This window comes from Lolium perenne, chromosome 6 (assembly GCF_019359855.2).
Source record: "Lolium perenne isolate Kyuss_39 chromosome 6, Kyuss_2.0, whole genome shotgun sequence".
Classification (NCBI taxonomy): domain Eukaryota; kingdom Viridiplantae; phylum Streptophyta; class Magnoliopsida; order Poales; family Poaceae; genus Lolium; species Lolium perenne.
The window spans coordinates 244,929,985-244,950,111 of NC_067249.2; the positions used below are offsets into that span (position 1 = coordinate 244,929,985).

Sequence of the window (20,127 nt, forward strand, 5' to 3'; positions counted from 1 at the left end):
GTGGGACTCGCATGTGGCGACATGAGATGGCACGAGACGAGATCACCACTCGGCCGGACACTTGTGATGTGTTTGTTCTATGGACGGTTGCCGGCCAGAACGATGACACGGATCTGCTTCGTGCTGTAATCTGGTTGTTAATTTGCACAGTACCGTACGTGTGCACGTGCAAAGACGTGGCCGGGCTTGGAAGCAGAATGAGATGAGTCATACATATTTCCAAAAATAAAGATAAGCAATCACACATCCCTCTAAGCATCGACGTTAAATTTTGTCGAGGGGTTCCTGTAACAGTCGTTAATTCTTTTTTTTTTGAAACAACAGTCGTTAAATCTTAAAGCTCCTACGAAAACAGCCTGCCTTGTTTTCCTGCCAACGACGCGTACTAGACGTTGCATACAATAAATGGGCCGTCGCGACGGGAGCCCACTACACCCCGACCGAACTCCACCAGGAAACAGGCCCATGGCGCAGCACCCCACGCCCGCGACTCCGCGTCCGCAGCGCTCTCGTTTAGTCCCACCTCGCCAAGCGAGGATGAAAGCGCTTGGACGGGAGGCTATATAATGAGACCCTTGGCCAACCTTGCAACATACTTACCTGGACGGGGTCGACGGCCGATCAAGAAGGGCCGTGGCCTAGATCAATGGGTCACATTGCACTTGGTGATCGCGTTGGTCTACCATCTCCCCAAGTGGGAGAGTGGACGTCGTAATTTGTGGTAGAGGGGGTACGCGTCCGCGCGGCCCCTGCTAATTCCTGAAAATTAAAATTTGGTCCTTGTAATCTCCAGGCCTAGTCATGAAAATTACTTTTCAGTCCCTAGTTTGAGGGAAGTTTTGTCCTTTGCTGACTGTCGGCGGTAATATAGCTCGTCTGCATCACTGACCAGTTTAAACGCCTTTCTCTACATTGTTTCATTTGTACTTGCATATCCCGTGAGGAATTAAGCTACGAAGAGAATGCTTTTGCTAATCAAGTTTCAAACTGTTGTGTGCAGAAAATATTTTGTCAATCCAAGTTTCAAACTGGTGTGCAGATCATATATGTGCAAATCTTTCTATTACTCTCTCTTCATAACATGCACAATATACTCCGCAATAGCCTATAGTACACCGCTGGAGTTTGTTTCTTTACAGACTCAAAACAGTACAGACTATGGCTTCACCTGTTAGAATCTCTTTGAAGCTCTAGCAGTAGGTTTAATCAGCACCCTGTGCGGTGGCACCAAGAATGTTACAAACACAAATACTACATCTCAATTTACAGCGGAACGACCACCAGATACCTATAACTTAAACTGTCAAGCCGCTCTAAGTCAGGTGCTTTTAGGTATGTCACATTGGAGTATATTGCTCCGTCCATGTCCACAAAATTGCAAACCAAGTTAAATAATATCTGCATATACAATATATTTATTATCATGTAGCACCGCACCGGGTATTGAACTAGTCATTTTAAAGATACGTGAACATTGACATTGCACTTTGTAAATAGTAGTAATTTGATTTTATTTAACTATTATACCACATTTTTTTTTATTCTTTTGAATATATGAATTTCTTTCAATGACCATGGCCATTTATTTGGAGCACATGAATATTTAATTTCAAATAAGAGAACCTTTATTTCGACACACATGAAGAATTATTTTCTTTAACACATGCCTTCTTCCTTCTTATTAAAATAGTTTTTAGAATTAATGAATTATTGGATTCTTCTATATTTTTTTACATATTTCCAAAATGCAGTCACGCAATTAGAAATTATGAGCTATTCCTGTCAAAAAAAAAAAAAATTATGAGCTACGCTTTGCTGGAGACTTTCTAAACATGGGCGGAGGGAGCATTGGTTAAAGAGCCACGACAAATGTCTGACCATGAAAACAAATGCAGAACAATGGGTCAAAGATCCAAATGGCTTCTTGGTGAATACACAAAACCAGAGTACTTGCTGCAAATCGTGATGTCAAACTTGTGTTATCAATTGGTTTAGATGTTTGCTTGCTGAGATGCAGTTATGCAGAAAACAACCATCCAAAATCGGAAGAATTCAGTAAAATGGCACCCGCGAGTTACTTCTTCCTGATCCATATATGCTCTCAAAAGCCATCACCAACACGATACACATTACATATAAATATATCAGGAAAATCAAATATAACTCTACAAACTTGGCTGAAAATTTTACTTGCTGGAGTAATCAGTTCTTTAATTCATGCAGTGATTCACGATAGTGCCACAATTGCTTTCAACTGATTTCAATTGTACAAGGTGTTGCAGTTGCAAAAACAGATCAAACAAGAAAACCTGGCACAAGTCGTACCTTACGATCATTTGCCCACTGATATAGAAAAAAAAATATTCCAACTAACTTTTCAGGCACACAAAGAATTTCGGTGATGAGAAAACTACAGTATCCTTGCATTATGATCAGCCCTCATTCTGCAAGGGCTCAGGAAGTGAATAACGGCAAGTGACATGACGCACAGCGTCATTCGATTCTTTAACAAACACCTGTGCTTCTTTGTCCGCGGAAACCTTTTCGACTTCACGTCTTCGCACTTTCTACATGGCACTCTATCATACAGGTACACATCCTTCAGATTCACCGCTGCTTCCAAGACACGCCTGACATGGCGCACCATGTGGTCATCAGACTGAAAGCAGAACATGATGAGGTTTGTAAGACTGTGGTGCTTGAAATTTGATGTAGTTGATTTCCACTCTACACCCTTCTTCTCGCTGTACAAAGCTTCCCTCCTCTTCTCCTTATCCATCTGCATTGCACAATGATGATCCATTACCTGCATTTGCATGCCACCCACAAAACATTGGTCAATGGCATAGGTTAATTTTGCCGCAAAGACATCTGTACTCCAAGTGAAAGCACGTGCGCAGAAATAATAGAGCAACCGCTCAAACCGAAAAGACTCGAACAAGCTTTAGGTGTGAACATACCGTCATGTAGAGCTCCTCCAGGGATGGCGCACCTTCCAGAATGAACATTGTCCAGGTGAGATCACAGCCTTCAGGAATTTCGACTAGATTGACAATCCTTAATTGGTGGAACACATACGCCAGCTGTCTGGTCCAACACTCTGGTTGAACCCAAATCTGCAATAATAAACACATTATGGGATTGGTAGATAACAAGCGAAGACAGAACAAAGCAATCACCGTGACTTACCTTTTCGCATCTAAACCCCAATCTCAGGTCTCGTACAGAGGTCTCAAAGAGTAACGTACTTAACTTGACCATTTTGTGCGAACTAATAGCAATATTTGAAAGACTCACAACCTCGAGCAATGGGACATGACCAAATGACAGTGGTGGTTCAGCGAAATTTATCCAATACTCAAAGTTTGCTCGAGCGAGTTTTGGAAGCCACTTGAGTTCAACCTCGTCAAATTGGCAATCGAAGATACTGAGCTCACTGAGTTGTTCATGTTAGGCCTAATACTTCAAGAGTAACACCAGATCGTGAACAATAGCCACTAGAACACCTAATGATCATAATCAGAGAGGTTTAGGGATGCATTACGCATTGCAGGAGTTGCCATCGTCGCCTGCTCGTTGCAGGCGTGAAGCAGAGAGGTCGTTGATGATCTGGGGATCCTCCTGATCCCCTCAGGTCTCCAGCGGCACTGCCCTGGCACCGCCGGGGTGTAGGCTGGTCTTCCCGTCGTTCTGCGCCTCCCTAGATCGGTAGGGCTTTAGGAGTTGTGGGGAAAGCAGCGATCTGATCGTCAAAACTAGCGTGATCGATAGCAGCCAGGCTTCCCCCCTTTTATATGGCGCAGGCGACAGGGGACCAAACCATCGAGTTGGTTTTGGTGCCCCCGATCAGGGCGCGTGAGATGCAAACGAGTTGGTCACGAACGTTGGTTCGTGGGCCTCCTCCTTAACGTTATTTGACTAGAACGTTTTTGTCAATGTTTATCTCTAAACCTGACGTTATTTGACTAGAACGTTTTTGTCTCTTAAACCTGACAGGTCAACCAACATTCTCCCCCTTGATCGTTAGGTTTAACATCATTTGCCCATTCTCCATAGTAATAATAAACCAAAGTGAGGTGTTACAACAACCAATGAAATGCTATTGAACCTCAACACTTATGGCATACCAGCCTATCTTGAAATGGATAACATAATACTTATTGGGAGTGGTTCTTATTATGGTCCCTTTATTCCAGAATCATAAGGCTTCCAGTAATCCCATGCCGGCAACATGCTCACGAAAGATTCTGGGTGGTAAGCCTTTCGTTAGCGGATCCGCAAGCATACGAGTCGTACTTATATGCTTAACCTTAGTTGTTTGATCCTGGATCCTATGCATCACAACATGATACTTAATGTCAATGTGTTTGGCAGCATCACTTGACTTGTTGTTATTCGCATAGAAAACTGCGGGTTCATTATCGCAGTACAATAGAAGTGGTTTTGAAATGCTGTCGACCACTTTAAGTCCGGGAATGAAATTCTTTAGCCATACAGCCTGCCCAGTGGCCTCGTAACATGCTATAAACTCTGCTTGCATCGTAGATGAAGCAACTATAGTTTGTTTGGAGCTTTTCCACGATATAGCTCCTCCGGCAAGTGTGAATACATAACCTGACGTGGATTTCTTACTATCCACACAACCGGCATGATCAGAATCTGAATAACCAACAACTTGTAGGTTATCAGACCTTCTGTACGTAAGCATGTACCCTTTTGTCTCTTGCATATAACGCAAGACTTTCTTTGCGGCCTTCCAGTGGTCTAGTCCTGGATTTGATTGGAATCTGCCAAGCATCCCGGTTATAAAAGCCAAATCAGGGCGTGTACAAACTTGTGCATACATGATGCTTCCGACAACTGAAGCATAAGGAACCGACTTCATCTGATCAGTTTCAATTTGGTTCCTCGGACATTGAAATGTCCCAAACTTATCGCCCTTGACTACTGGGGCAGGTGAGCCAGAGCACTTATGCATATTGAATTTCTTTAGTACTCGCTCAAAGTATGCCTTTTGTGATAGTCCCAACACACCTTTAGACCTATCTCGATGAATCTCAATGCCGAGGACATATGAAGCTTCACCGAGATCTTTCATATCAAAATTGGAAGACAGAAAATTCTTGGTCTCGTGCAGCATATCCTTATCACTGCATGCCAATAATATGTCATCCACATACAGGACTAATATTGTGAACCTATTGCCCTTAAACTTAACATAAATGCAGTTGTCCTTAACATTTTCAGTAAAACCAAAAGTTCTAATAATCTTATCGAACTTGAGGTACCACTGTCTTGAAGCTTGCTTCAAGCCATAGATGGATTTCTTCAGACGACATGCTAAATGTTCCTTTCCTTCCACAACAAAACCTTCCGGTTGAGTCATGTACACGTCTTCATCAAGGTCGCCATTTAGAAATGCCGTCTTAACGTCCATTTGATGCAATTCTAGGTCGAAATGAGCTACCAGAGCCATGACGATCCTAAAAGAATCTTTAGATGACACAGGAGAGAAAGTCTCATTATAATCGATTCCTTCTCTCTGTGTGAAACCTTTTGCCACAAGTCTAGCTTTGAACCTTTCGATGTTCCCTTTGGGGTCGTACTTAGTTTTGTAGATCCATTTGGAGCCTACTCTTTTGGCGTCATTAGGAACTTCTACTAGGCCCCAAACATCATTTGAGCTCATAGATTTCAACTCGTCTTCCATGGCGATTTGTCACTTAGACGAATTCAAACTCTTAATGGCCTCCTTGTATGAGGTTGGATCCTCCACCTTTCCTATATCATCTACATCCTCACTCATGTAGGTGATATAATCATCTGAGATGGCTTTTCTTCTTTCTCGATGTGATCTTCTCACAGGCGATGGTGGTGGAGGGGCATTATTATTATGAGGATCTTCTTCATTATCCGACTGGTGATTTTCTTCACCTTCTGGATTTGCGTTATCATTAGTTTCAGGATCACCATCAGGTTGAGGACCAGAACTGTGAGGTTCGGTCTCAACATTAGAAGTGATTCTCCTCTGCATTGGTAGAACGACCTTTTGGATAATCGGGGATGGAGCACACACCCGCTTTTCCTCAAGATCGATCTTCCTTATTTTATTAACTTCATTATCCTCAAAAAATACCGCTTGCCGGGTCTCCACGTACTTAGTGGTATGACCGGGGCAATATAAACGATATCCCTTTCCCCTGTGCGGGTATCCGACGAAGAAACAACTAACCGTTTTTGGGTCTAACTTCTTAAGTTGTGGATTGAAAATTCTAGCTTCAGCAGGACAGCCCCACACACGTAAATAGTTCAAGCTCGGTTTCTTTCCCGTCCACATCTCGTGAGGTGTGTTCGGTGCTGACTTAGTGGGAGCAAGATTTAAAATATGTGCAGCCGTCTTCAATGCCTCCATCCATAGGCTTACCGGCAAACTTGCATGACTGAGCATGCTACGCACCATATCCAAAAGCGTGCGATTGCGGCGCTCAGCCACACCATTTTGTTGAGGTTCACCAGGCATTGAATAATGGGCAACAATTCCATTCTCAGCTAGGAACTTAGCAAAAGGTCCTGGAATTTGCCCATAAGGAGCGTGCCTACCGTAATACTCTCCCCCGCGATCAGATCGTACAACTTTAATTTTTGCATTCAGTTGGTTCTCAACTTCGGCTTTCAACACTTTAAATTTGTCCAAAGCTTCCGATCGATCACGTATAGGGTAAATGTACCCATAACGGGAAAAGTCGTCTGTGAAGGTGATGAACGAATCAAAACCATCTATAGACTTAACATTAAGAGGTCCGCATATGTCAGTATGTATGAGTTCGAGGACACTCGTGGCTCTTACCGCTCCTTTCTTAATTGTTTTTGCATATTTACCTTTGATGCAATCAACACATTTGTCCGCATCAGAGAAGTCTAATGGGAGGAGTACATCATTTTTAATAAGTCTTTCCATTCTCCCCCTCGAAATGTGGCCTAAACGACAGTGCCACAATTTCGAAGAAGTGCTAGTACCCTTCCATTTCTTCTCAACATTTGAAACATTACTCACATGCAAAACATAATCATTCATAGATAACATATATAGTTTGCCTCGTCTGACACCGAGGCCAACATCTTTATTACAATAATTTAAAAAAATTTGTTTGTTACCAAACTTGCACTCAAACATGTTATCATCGAGACAAGAAACTGAAATCAAATTCCTACTTAAAGTAGGTACATAAAGAACATTATTTAAATGAAGGTGAAAGCCGGTGTGGAGCTCCAAGGTGAGTGACCCAACAGCTTCAACATCAACTTCAACTCCATTTGCAACTCTAAGTCGTCTTGCCCCGCTTGTTACGGTTTGGATCAAATTTAATCCCTGCATAGAATTAACAACGTGAGCAGTTGCACCTGAATCAATCCACCATGATGTACAAGAGAAATCAGTATATAACATTTCATCAACAAAAGTGATTTCATCTGTACCTTTCTTCATCATCCACTTGAGGTATTCATGACAGTCCTTTCTGTAATGGCCTTCCTTCTTACAAAAGAAACACACATTATCAGTAGGCTCTGAAGACTGTCCATTATCCTTTTCCTTTTCCTTTCCTTTAAACTTTGGCATTTCCTTCTTGAAGGTTTTCTTTGGCGACTTTGAAGGGCCTGACCCGTCATGCTTTCTCTTTGAGGAGCCAACATGAAAAGCCTGATCCTTGTTCTGCCTCATCATTCTTTCTTCTTCCTGGACAATCCGAGGGGATATCTCAGCAAGTGTCCACTTCTCCTTCATGGAATTGTAGTTGATCTTGAACTGATCGAACTCTTCAGGGAGGGACTCCAAGATCATGATGATAAGGAGGTTGTCACTGAGCTCACACTTTAGGTGCTTCAGTTTATTTGAAGCATTTATCATTCTCAGTATGTGTCCCCTAACATCACCATCATTTTTATACTTGCCAAGTAGCTTGTGAAAAAGCTCATGAGCATAAACCTTTTCAGAGCCTTTGAATTGCTCCTCCAAGGCTTCCATAAATTCCTTAGCAGTATCTTTCTTGGGGAGAGCCCCAATAATCTCAGGTGAAATGGAAGAATTCATCACGAGCATTGCAACGTGATTGGATTTGTCCCACTTCTCCATCTTGGAGTCATAAGTTTTCTTTAGTTCATCATACCCCGTGGCACCAGCAACTGGCGCCACGGGCTTATCCTCCCTTAAGGCATAATCAAACTCGTTGAAAGCCAAACATAGCTCAATAGAGTTCTTCCAACGAGGAAAGTTGCTGCCGGTCAACTGCTCGACAGCATCATAACGCATCGCAGCGGAAGCTGAAATTTGACATGGACATTCATTAGTAAAATTGCATGCATATAAAACAAACATGCCATAAATTTCTCATTCTATGTCAAACACCGTTGGGCAGAAATGACATGAATTAGAACAACATTAGGGGGTTGACTTGCAGAAATAATACAACGTTGGTCAGAATTATTTTGCAGCCATAACATTCTCAAAATAAACATCAACTTTAGATCATTTAAGGAACAACATATTTGATGTTTAATTTGATTATTCAACATTAAAAACATATTAAATATTCTAGACAAGAAAATCTCGTTGGTTTATTTCTTTCCAGAACAATAACATGTTTTCTGATCATATTTTATAGGTAATTATTTTCTGTTTTTTACAGTGCATAAAACATTAGTTAACTAACATAAAAGGGCACTGAAAAGAAAAACAGAAAACATAAGTAAAACAGAGAAAATTCGCCAGCCCAGAAAATTCTGGACCGTCGACAACCTGGGCCGAAGCCCAGTCTCTGATTCAGCCCAGAAGGGCCCCGGCCTGTCAACCTTCCCCGCGTCGATCCGGACCGTCCATGCGATCGGACGGCCGAGATTGATCGCGGCCAGAACAAAAACAGCCGAGGGCGACGGAAACCCTAACCCTAAAAAAACTGTCTCCCCCAAAATTCCCGCACCCGACGGAGACGCGGCCACGCCTGGCGGCGCGAGGCGACCAAGCCCGGCGGCGCGCGGGGCGACCACGCCCGACGGCGCGCGCGGCGACCACGCCCGAGGCGCCCAAAACCGGCGGCGCGAGGCGCGCGTTGTGGCCAGGGGGTCTGCGCGCGAGGCGTGCGAGCCTCGCCTTCATCATCCCGGCGCGGTGGCTGCGCTCGCCGGAGCAGCGTGCGACGGACTATGTCCGGCGCGCTCCTCCGTCGAGCGTGGCTACTGGCGCCGTTTGCTTGCGCGTCTGTGAGTGGGGGTGCTCACCGGCGAGGCCGGTAGCCGTTAGGCGACGACAGAGGCTGGCGGCGCGATGGCCACCGGCGGGTTCGTCCATTCCGCGCGTTACCGCGCGTCAACCCGCACACTCCTCCGTCGGGAGGAACGGCGGCGCGGGATCTCTGCCCTCGCCGGAGCAGCAGCTGCTCCGACGGCCCCCGGAGGGATAGGCAGTGACCCGGCGGCATTAGGTGAGATTTTATTCTCCGAATCTTGCAATTTCTTTCTCAGAAATTGGGGAACAACAAATTAGGGTTCATACATCATCTAATCATGCAACATAAAAGGGATTCGTTCTAATCTGAGGCTTAATCATGAACATAAACTGCCTAAAAACATGATCTTTATACAAAAAACGTGATCTTAGATCACTACTAGGGTTCTAGTGCTAGCAGTACTAGGCATCTGATACCATTGTTAGGCCTAATACTTCAAGAGTAACACCAGATCGTGAACAATAGCCACTAGAACACCTAATGATCATAATCAGAGAGGTTTAGGGATGCATTACGCATTGCAGGAGTTGCCATCGTCGCCTGCTCGTTGCAGGCGTGAAGCAGAGAGGTCGTTGATGATCTAGGGATCCTCCTGATCCCCTCAGGTCTCCAGCGGCACTGCCCTGGCACCGCCGGGGTGTAGGCTGGTCTTCCCGTCGTTCTGCGCCTCCCTAGATCGGTAGGGCTTTAGGAGTTGTGGGGAAAGCAGCGATCTGATCGTCAAAACTAGCGTGATCGATAGCAGCCAGGCTTCCCCCCTTTTATATGGCGCATGCGACAGGGGACCAAACCATCGAGTTGGTTTTGGTGCCCCCGATCAGGGCGCGTGAGATGCGAACGAGTTGGTCACGAACGTTGGTTCGTGGGCCTCCTCCTTAACGTTATTTGACTAGAACGTTTTTGTCAATGTTTATCTCTAAACCTGACGTTATTTGACTAGAACGTTTTTGTCTCTTAAACCTGACAGGTCAACCAACAGTTCATGTTCAACTTGGAGCGTTATCCAATCCTCTGTGTCGCAACTGATAAAACTTAAACATTTTAACTGCTTGCAAGTGCCGAGGATGTTCGATACGAAGTCAGATTCAGAAAATCTCAATTTCTCCAGGTGGAGGCGTGTCAGACCAGCAAATGCATTGGGACACTCGTTAAAAAATGACACAAACTGTCTCCCATAGTTGAGCATATCATCAATAGGGAACTCTACGCTTAGCTTCTCTGTTAAAACTGTGAATTCGGCTTTCTCAATCTCATGTGTAGCCATGGCATTGCCAACGGCACGCCCAACAGATATTGGGGTATCATCTCTCAAGAAGAATGTCGTGCTCAAGAGGCGGATGGTGCATCCACCCGGATCCCGGCGTGCCAATATGCTCTTTGTCGCTTCAGCCACGGCTGCATTGATCCGACGCAACTCATCATCAGACATGCTAGTTCTTGGGCGGCAAAAGTCCTGAGCGGTTATTGTAAGCTGCGACATCGTGGCAGGAAGCTGGATCCACCGTCTGGATAGGACACTGGTCCTTGCGGCGTCGCGGACATTGAGCCGGTCAAGAATGTTGACCAGAATGTCATTGGGCAAGTTGCTGAGACGATCATCTACATTGCCTCTCTGCATTTGGCATGGGAAACGAATCAGAGTTGATTATCTTTTCTCAAGATGCAATACTGATAGTCTCAAAGGTAGATGCAATTTGTCTAGTGCCACAGTGCTGATACTAAGATTTTTCTGCTGCGACAAAGTTGCAGCTTTGATTTAGTTCAAGACGGTACAAATTTTCTACCGTCAGTAAGATGCAGCTACTTCTATTCTATCTCGTTTTATTTCACCAAAAAGTAAACTTTGGTGGACTCGAAGAACCATTTTTTGTTTCAGTCTGAATGAAGGATTGAATTTTCATCACTGGTTTCGTACTGAGGGTATCTACTATCTAGAGGGAGTAATTGTCTTGGAGAAAAAGACATTCAGAGGAAGGAAGGAGAGGGCAAGGAACTCACCTCCATGGATCGCACGTAGCTCTGCCAATGCACGTAGAGGGAGATGCACTTGATGACTCGTGGGTTCGGCAGATATTCAGAGCCTTTGATGGCAACCTGGGAACTCAAAACGACAAGGACTCCTTTTTTTTTGAGATGAACGAGGACTCCTGAAATCCCTTCGGCCAGCCTGCGGAAAACAACTGGGCCGTACCAAAGGGAGGCCATCAGGACTCCGAAGTCCACCGGGGAATAGGCCCACGAACGAGCGCAGCACCCGCGGCTCCTGCAGCAACGAGCGCTCTGGTTTGTTTAGTACCACCTCGCCAACGGAAGAGGTAGCAGGGGTGGGTGCTCGCTATATAATGAGACCCTTGGCCAACCTTGCAACATACTTACCTGGACGGGGTCAACAGCCGATCATGAAGGGTTGTGGCCTAGATCAATGGATCACATTGCACTTGGTGATCGCGTTGGTCTACCATCTCCCCAAGTGGGAGAGTGGACGTCATAATTTGTGGTAGAGGGGGTACGCGTTCGCGCGGGCCCTGCCAATCCTCAAAAATTAAATTTTGGTCCTGGAAAGCTCCTGGCCTAATCCTGAAAATTAAGTTTCAGTCCATAGTTTGAGAATCGTTTGCGGACTGAACGCGGATATGCTCCTCTGTCTGTTCCTGCATCCGTAGATGTCGCTCCTGAACCCGTTTAAACACGTTTCCTACATTGTTTTTAAATGTAGCTGTAGTTCCAATATCCCCCGAGGAATTATTAGCTACGTAGATACTTTTTTTGCTAATCAAGTTTCAAACTTGTGTGCGGAAAATATTTTGTCAATCCAAATTTCAAACTGGTGTGCATGCTCTCAGTAACTAATCTATTACTCTCTATCCATAACATGCACAATGTACTCCGCAATACAAACCAACGCGCAATGATACGTATGCTAGTGGACTTGACCCCAAAGTACATGACTGGAGTTGAACAAAATAGCAACCCTCATGCTTTACAGACTCAAAACAGTACAGGCTATGGCTTCAATTGTTAGAATCTCTTTGAAGCTCTAGAAGTAACCATTCAAAAAAAGCTCTACCAGTAAAGTTTAATGGGCGCCCTGTTCAATGGCACCAAGAATGTTACAAACACAGATACTACATCTGAATTTACAACGGAACGACCACCAAATATCTATAACTTAAAACTGTCAAGCCTCTCTGTCAGGTGCTTTTAGGTATGTCACATTGGAGTATATCGCTGCGTCGATGTCCACAAAATTGCAAACCAAGTTAAATAATATCTGCATATACAATATATTTATTATCATGTAGCACTGCACCGGGTATTGAACATTGCCATTACGCTTTGTTATAGCATTTTGATTTTATTTAAGTATTATACACATTTTTTTCATTCTTTAGAATATATGAATTTCTTTCTATGACCATGGACATTTATTTGGAGCACATGAATATTTAATTTTAAATAAGAGAACCTTAATTTCGACACACATGAAGAATCCTTTTCTTTAACACATGCCTTCTTTCTTCTTATTAAAATATTTTTTTAGAGTTACCGAATTACTGGATTCATGACTTGTTTGTACTATTTCTTTTACATATTTCCAAAATGCAGTCACCCAGTTAGCGTAAAATTATGAGCTCCGCTTCGCTGGAGATTTTCTAAACATGGGCGGAGGGAGCATCGGTTATTGAGCCACGACAAATGTCGACAAATGAGCGTGGTGGTACTTTTCCAGAGGGCGCAGCGGTTGCGAGTTGTCTTCGTGTTCGTCGTTCAGCCGTAGTTGGCATTTGTTTCTCTTATCTTTCTTTGTGTTTTTTGATTGGGCTTGGTTGTGCTGCGGTCCCAGCAAATTTGTTGTATCTTGGTTGCTACATTAATATAGCGGGGCGAAAGCCTATTTCGAGGACAAATGTCAACCATGGAAAAAAATACAGAACAATGGGTCAAAGATCCAGGTGGCTTCTTGGTGAGTACACAAAACCAGACTACTTGCTGAAAATCGTGATGTAAAACTTGTTTTATCAATTGGTTTAGATGTTTGCTTGCTGAGACGCAGTTATGCAGAAAACAACCATTCAGAACGGGAAAAATTCAGTAAAAATGACACCCGAGTTTCTTCATCTTCCTGATTGTTGAATATATTGTGTACGTGTATATTGTACTCGGCCCACCTCCTAGTTCCTTGTATAGTTGAGGTAGAGGCCCGCATCATGTAACCATATATACGTGCCAAGGTGCACCGATCGATGTATTCCGCTTGCACCAAAAACCCTAGTCTTCTACATGGTATCAGATTCCTCCCATGATTCCTAACCTAGCCGCCGCCGCCGCCTCCCCTCGAGTCACCGCCCCGCCGCGCGCCTCTCCACCTCGACACTGCCATGCAGTCCCCGGCCTCCTCCCTCTCCTCCGGCAGCAACCCCTTTGCCGGCCCGGACATGGCCCTCATCCGCGACCTCAACATCGCCGATCGCGTCCCGGTGACCCTCAGCGAGACCACCGCGTCCTACTCTCCTTGGAAGCGGTACTTCTCCCTCGTGTTTCGCGAGTTCCTTCTTCACAGCCACGTCGACGGCTCCGTGGACTCCCGTCTCATGGTCAACGACGAGGAGTGGATGATCATCGACGCCACCATCATCCGTTGGTTCTACCTTACCATCTCCACTGACCTCTTCCACACGGTGGTGGCCAACGAGGACGACGCCCGCGTCGTCTGGACCAAGCTCAACAGTCTCTTAACCGACAACAAACTTCAGCGCAAGGTCCTCCTTCATGGCGAGTTCTACGGGTGCCACCAGCTCGACTCCTCCATCGACGAATACTGCATGCGCCTCAAAAAGATTGCGGACGAGCTCCGCGATCTCGGCGAGCCCATCGGCGACGAGCTGCTCATCACCACCTTCACCGCCGGCCTGCACGAGGACTACGGGAACGCCGCCTCCAACCTCACCCTCCTCCCGGACCCCACCTTCCCCAAGTTCGTGGCGTACCTCAAGCTCGAGGAGCGCCGGCTGCGGATGGTGCGGGCTCGCGCGACGCACACCGCCCTCACCACCGGCACCCGAGCCGGACCGGCGCCCCTCGTCGCTCGCCCTCCGCCAGGTTTCCCCCACCCGCCGGCCTACCAGCAGGCGCCGCCACCGGCCCAACCCGCCAACACCAACAACCGTCGCCGCGGGGGTCGTCGCCGTGGGGGTCAGCAACAGCAGCAGCAGCCCCAGGCGCAGCAGCCGCCTACGCGTGGTCCGCACTCTTAATGACTGTGTTCGCACGCTCCTCTTTCATGCCCACATGCCTCCCCGTTTTTGGCCTGACGCGCTCTCTACAACCTCTCTTCTTCTTAACATTCGCCCGTGTCGCACCCGCGGCAACTTTGCTCCTCATCATCTTCTCTTCAGTGCACCACCTTCTTATGACGAGCTTCGCATCTTCGGCTGTCTCTGCTATCCTAGCATCGCCGCTACCGCGCCTCATAAGCTTGCACCTCGCTAGCCTGTGTCTTCCTCGGCTACCCACCCAACACCAAAGGATATCGCTGTTATGATCTCGTCTCCCATCGCGTCTTCACGTCGCGACACGTTTACTTTGATGAGATGCAGTTTCCTTTTCAGCAGGTACCCGCCGCCATTACTTCACCGCCGGTACTCGCCTCGCCGTCCAGCATGGACGGCTCTCGGACCTAGCCCGCCGGCTGGTCCAGCCTTGGACCGCCCCTGGCTTTGGCGCCGCATGCGCCTCGGGACGCGCTGCGACCCTCTCTGGTCGCGCCCCCTCGCCGCCAGGCCACCTGGAGTCCAACTCCGACTCCGACTCGGAGTCCGACATGCTGCCCGCTGCGACGCCTTCACCGACTGCGGCGTCGCCCGCCCCCTCGGTCCCTGGCGTGGCCGGGGCTCCTGCTACGTCGGCACCGGCCGTCGCTCCTACGACGCGGTCTCGGACCGGCGTCCATCGCCCGAGTCTGAGATACTCCAGCGCCGAGTATCTCCTCGCGGCATCCATGTCCGCGCCCTCTCCGATTCCTGCCTCCGTACGGGCGGCTCTTCGGGATCCTCACTGGCTCGCCGCGATGCAGGATGAGTTCGTCGCCCTACAGTGGAACCGCACTTGGACACTGGTTCCTCGGCCACCGCGCGCCAATGTCATCAGTGACAAGTGGGTCTTTCGGCACAAGACTCACTACGATGGCACCCTTGAGCGCTACAAGGCTCGATGGGTGGTCCGTGGTTTTCGTCAGCGCGCTGGCGTCGACTTCACCGAGACCTTTGCGCCGGTTGTTAAACCGGGCATGATTCGCACCGTTCTGCAGCTCGCAGTCTCTCGTGGCTAGCCAGTTCATCAGATGGATGTCTCTAATGCGTTTCTTCATGGTCACCTTACTGAGCAGGCCTATTGTGAGCAACCCGCTGGCTTTGTCGACGCTTCTCATCCTAGACATGTGTGCTTGCTATCTCGGTCGCTCTACGGCCTCAAGCAAGCCCCTCGCGCCTGGTACCGGTGGATCATCAGCTTTCTGCAGACCATGGGCTTCTGTGTCACTCGCTCGGATGCTTCGCTGTTCATCTATCACCATGGCGACATGACTGCCTACTTGCTCCTGTATGTCGACGACATCATCCTCACAGCTTCCTCTATAGCTCTCTTTCAGCAGCTTACTCTCCGGCTCCGTGACGAGTTTGCCATCAAGGATCTGGGAGCTCTTCATTACTTCCTTGGCATTGAGGTCACACGGCGCCCTGATGGCTTCTTTCTTCATCAGCAGAAGTATGCTCATGAGTTACTTGAGCGTGTCGGTATGCTCAACTGTCACCTTGTCGCTACTCCTATGGACACGATGGCCAAGGTTTCGGCTCTAGACGGTTCCCCAGCTTCTGATGCTCCGTTCTACAGGTCTATAGTTGGCGCTCTTCAGTACCTGACGCTCACTCGCCCATACTTGTAGTATGTTGTTCAGCAGGTGTGTCTCCATATGCACGCTCCTCGTGATTCCCATTGAACGCTCGTCAAACGGATTCTCCGCTATATCCGTGGCGACGCACCTTGGACTCACCCTCACAGCGTCCCCCTCTATGGAGATGGTGGCCTATTCGGATGCTGACGGGGCTGGATGCCCCGACACCCGGCGCTCTACTTCTGACTACTGCGTCTACCTCGGTCCCTCACTCGTTTCGTGGTCGTCGAAACGACAGCCTACCGTGTCGCGCTCTAGCGCGGAGGCTGAGTACCGAGCTGTGGCCAACGCAGTTGCCTAGTGCACATGGCTCCGACAGCTGCTTCAGGAGTTGCATCACGGTGTGTCCCGCGCTACGGTTGTCTACTGTGACAACGTTTCGGCTGTATATCTCTCCGCCAACCCCGTTCATCATCGCCGGACAAAGCACATTGAGCTTGACATTCACTTCGTAGGCGAACAGGTTGCTCTCGAACGGACTAGGGTTCTTCATGTTCCGACTGCGCAACAGTTTGCCGATGTGATGACTAAGGGATTGCCGACTTCTACATTTGAGGAGTTTCGTTCCAGTCTCTGTGTCTCTGGCGACGCTTCGACTGCGGAGGGGGGGGGGGGGGGTCTTGAATATATTGTGTACGTGTATATTGTGTACTCGGCCCACCTCCTAGTTCCTTTATAGTTGAGGTAGAGGCCCGCATCATGTAACCATATATACGTGCCAAGGTGCACTGATCAATGTATTCCGCTTGCACCCAAAACCCTAATCTTCTACACTGATCCATATATGCTCCCAAAGAGCCATCACCAACACGATACACATTACATATAAATATATCAGGAAAATCAAATATATCTCTACAAACTTGGCTGAAAATTTTACTTGCTGGAGTAATCAGTTCTTGAATTCATGCAGTGATTCACGAATCACGATAGTGCCACAATTGCTTTCAACTGTTTTCAATTGTACAAGAGGTGTTGCAGTTGCAAAAACAGATCGAACAAGAAAACCTGGCACAAGTCGTAGCTTATGATCATTTGCCCACTGATATAGAAAAAAGTATTCCAACTAACTTTTCAGGCACACAAACAAGAAAACCTGGCACAAGTCGTAGCTTATGATCATTTGCCCACTGATATAGAAAAAAGTATTCCAACTAACTTTTCAGGCACACAAAGAATTAGAAAACTGCAGTGTCCTTGCACTATGATCAGGCCTCATTCTGCAAGGGCTCAGGAAGTGAATAACGGCAAGTGACATGATGCACAGCGTCATTCGATTCTTTAACAAACACCTATGCTTCTTTGTCCGCGGAAACCTTTTCGACTTCACGTCTACGCACTTTCTACATGGCACTCTATCATACAGGTACACATCCTTCAGATTCACCGCTGCTTCCAAGACACGCCTGACATGGCGCACCATGTGGTCATCAGACTGAAAGCAGAACATGATGAGGTTGGTAAGACTGTGGTGCTTGAAATTTGATGTAGTTGATTTCCACTCTACACCCTTCTTCTCGCTGTACAAGCCTTCCCTCCTCTTCTCCTTATCCATCTGCATTTCACAATGATGATCCATTACCTGCATTTGCATTCCACCCACAAAACATTGGTCAATGACATAGGTTAATTTTGCCGCAAAGACATCTGTACTCCAAGTGAAAGCACGTGCGCAGAAATAATAGAGCAACCTCTCAAACCGAAAAGACTCAAACAAGCTTTAGGTGTGAACATACCGTCATGTAGAGCTCCTCCAGGAATGGCGCACCTTCCAGAATGAACATTGTCCAGGTGAGATCATAGCCTTCAGGAATCTCGACTAGATTGACAATCCTTAATTGGTGGAACACATATGCCAGCTGTCTGGTCCAACACTCTGGTTGAACCCAAATCTGCAATAATAAACACATTATGGGATTAGTAGATAACAAGCGAAGACAGAACAAAGCAATCATCGCGACTTACCTTTTCGCATCTAAACCCCAATCTCAGGTCTCGTACAGAGGTCTCAAAGAGTAACGTACTTAACTTGACCATTTTGTGCGAACTAACAGCAATATTTGAAAGACTCACAACCTCGAGCAATGGGACATGACCAAATGACAGTGGTGGTTCAGCGAAATTTATCCAATACTCAAAGTTTGCTCGAGTGAGTTTTGGAAGCCACTTGAGTTCAACCTCGTCAAATTGGCAATCGAAGATACTGAGCTCACTGAGTTGTTCATGTTCAACTTGGAGCGTTATCCAATCCTCTGTGTCGCAACTGACAAAACTTAAACATTTTAACTGCTTGCAAGTGCCGAGGATGTTCAATACGAAGTCAGATTCAGAAAATCTCAAATTCTCCAGGTGGAGGCGTGTCAGACCAGCAAATGCATTGGGGCACTCGTTAAAAAATGACACAAACTGTATTCCATAATTGAGCTTATCTTCAATAGGGAAATCTATGCTTTGGTTCTCTGTTAAAACTGTGAATTCGGCTTTCTCAATCTCATGTGTAGCCATGGCATTGCCAACGGAACGCCCAACGGATATTGGGGTATCATCTCTCAAGAAGAATGTCGTGCTCAAGAGGCGGATGGTGCATCCACCCGGATCCCGGCGTGCCAATATGCTCTTTGTCGCTTCAGCCACGGCTGCATTGATCCGACGCAACTCATCATCAGACATGCTAGTTCTTGGGCGGCAAAAGTCCTGAGCGGTTATTGTAAGCTGCGACATCGTGGCAGGAAGCTGGATCCACCGTCTGGATAGGACACTGGTCCTTGCGGCCTCGCGGACATTGAGCCGGTCAAGAATGTTGACCAGAATGTCATTGGGCAAGTTACTGAGGCGATCATCTACATTGCGTTTCTGCATTTGGCACGGGAAACGAATCAGAGTTGATTACCTTTTCTCAAGATGCAATACTGATAGTCTCAAAGGTAGATGCAATTTGTCTAGTGCCACAATACTGATACTAAGAAGACAAAGTTGCAGCTTTGATTTAGTTCAAGACGGTACAATTTTTCTACCGTCAGAAAGATGCAGCTTTGATTAAGTTAGAGATACTTCTATGTCGTTTTACTTCACCAAAAAGTAAATTTTGGTGGACTCGAAGAACCAGTTTTTGTTTCAGTCTGAATGAAGGATTGAATTTTCATCACTGGTTTCGTACTGAGGGTATCTACTATCTAGAGGGAGTAATTGTCTCGGAGAAAAAGACATTCAGAGGAAGGAAGGAGAGGGCAAGGAACTGACCTCCATGGATCGCACGTAGATCTGCCAATGCACAGAGGGAGATGCACTTGATGACTCGTGGGTTGCTGCTCTCCTCCGAATTCTGAGACTGCCTGGGCTGGGCAGATATTCAGCGCCTTTGATGGACTCCTTTTTTTTTGAGATGAACGAGGACTCCTGAAATCCCTTCGGCCAGCCTGCGGAAAACAACTGGGCTGTAGCAAAAGGGAGCCCACCAGGACTCCGAAGCCCACCAGGGAATAGGCCCACGAGCGGTCGCAGCACCCGCGGCTCCTGCAGCAACGAGCGCTCTGGTTTGTTTAGTACCACCTCGCCAAGGGAAGAGGTAGCGGGGGTGGGTGCTCGCTATATAATGAGACCCCTGGGCAACCTTGGAACATACTTACCTGGACGGGGTCAACAGCCGATCATGAAGGGTTGTGGCCTAGATCAATGGCTCACATTGCACTTGGTGAGTGCGTTGGTCTACCATCTCCCCAAGTGGGAGAGTGGACGTCATAATTTGTGGTAGAGGGGGTACGTGTCCGCGCGGCCCCTGCCAATTCTTAAAATTAAATTTTGGTCCTTGGGAAGCTCCCTGGCTAGAGATGTTCTAAGTAGAAATTGTAATCTCCTCCTTAAGTTTTTTGTATTGCCGTATCTTCTCAGCTGCTGGCT

General features: G+C 46.9%; 3 protein-coding genes and 3 non-coding genes across 6 annotated transcripts; 3 read left to right on the plus strand and 3 right to left on the minus strand.

Moving 5' to 3' along the window:
- Positions 1-592: 592 nt before the first annotated feature.
- On the plus strand, positions 593-752 carry LOC127311062 (U1 spliceosomal RNA). Its single transcript, XR_007857553.1, has one exon. It is a non-coding gene; the product is annotated as a U1 spliceosomal RNA (small nuclear RNA).
- A 1,526-nt stretch (positions 753-2,278) lies between these two features.
- Positions 2,279-10,899, minus strand: LOC127305632 (FBD-associated F-box protein At3g49020-like). Its single transcript, XM_051336137.2, has 4 exons — positions 10,266-10,899; positions 3,190-3,449; positions 2,961-3,116; positions 2,279-2,806 (listed from the first exon to the last, which is right to left on the minus strand). The coding sequence occupies exons 1-4, from the start codon at positions 10,897-10,899 to the stop codon at positions 2,411-2,413; spliced, it is 1,446 nt and encodes a 481-aa protein (XP_051192097.1). The 3' UTR covers positions 2,279-2,410.
- On the minus strand, positions 7,160-8,704 carry LOC139832186 (uncharacterized). Its single transcript, XM_071821830.1, has 2 exons — positions 7,477-8,704; positions 7,160-7,369 (listed from the first exon to the last, which is right to left on the minus strand). Exons 1-2 carry the CDS (start codon positions 8,372-8,374, stop codon positions 7,323-7,325), a joined length of 945 nt encoding a protein of 314 aa, XP_071677931.1. The 5' UTR covers positions 8,375-8,704; the 3' UTR covers positions 7,160-7,322.
- Positions 10,900-11,649: 750 nt separating the features above from the next.
- On the plus strand, positions 11,650-11,810 carry LOC127311050 (U1 spliceosomal RNA). Its single transcript, XR_007857541.1, has one exon. It is a non-coding gene; the product is annotated as a U1 spliceosomal RNA (small nuclear RNA).
- A 5,284-nt stretch (positions 11,811-17,094) lies between these two features.
- Positions 17,095-20,104, minus strand: LOC127305631 (FBD-associated F-box protein At5g38590). The gene is made up of 4 exons (XM_071822946.1): positions 19,471-20,104; positions 18,196-19,083; positions 17,967-18,122; positions 17,095-17,812 (listed from the first exon to the last, which is right to left on the minus strand). The coding sequence occupies exons 1-4, from the start codon at positions 19,474-19,476 to the stop codon at positions 17,393-17,395; spliced, it is 1,470 nt and encodes a 489-aa protein (XP_071679047.1). The 5' UTR covers positions 19,477-20,104; the 3' UTR covers positions 17,095-17,392.
- Positions 19,849-20,008, plus strand: LOC127311066 (U1 spliceosomal RNA). The gene has a single exon (XR_007857557.1). It is a non-coding gene; the product is annotated as a U1 spliceosomal RNA (small nuclear RNA).
- Positions 20,105-20,127: the final 23 nt, after the last annotated feature.

Coding starts and splice junctions, on each gene's coding strand:
- LOC139832186 (XM_071821830.1), bottom strand. CDS start 8,374: ATGTTTGTTTTATATGCATGCAATTTTACTAATGAATGTCCATGTCAA. Junction 7,370..7,476: donor CAAGTGGATGATGAAGAAAG/GTACAGATGAAA, acceptor AATTCTATGCAG/GGATTAAATTTGATCCAAAC.
- LOC127305632 (XM_051336137.2), bottom strand. CDS start 10,899: ATGCAGAGAGGCAATGTAGATGATCGTCTCAGCAACTTGCCCAATGAC. Junction 3,450..10,265: donor GATAACGCTCCAAGTTGAAC/ATGAACTGTTGG, acceptor ATTAGGCCTAAC/ATGAACAACTCAGTGAGCTC. Junction 2,807..2,960: donor TGGAGGAGCTCTACATGACG/GTATGTTCACAC, acceptor ATGCAAATGCAG/GTAATGGATCATCATTGTGC.
- LOC127305631 (XM_071822946.1), bottom strand. Junction 18,123..18,195: donor TGGGGTTTAGATGCGAAAAG/GTAAGTCGCGAT, acceptor TTATTATTGCAG/ATTTGGGTTCAACCAGAGTG. Junction 17,813..17,966: donor TGGAGGAGCTCTACATGACG/GTATGTTCACAC, acceptor ATGCAAATGCAG/GTAATGGATCATCATTGTGA.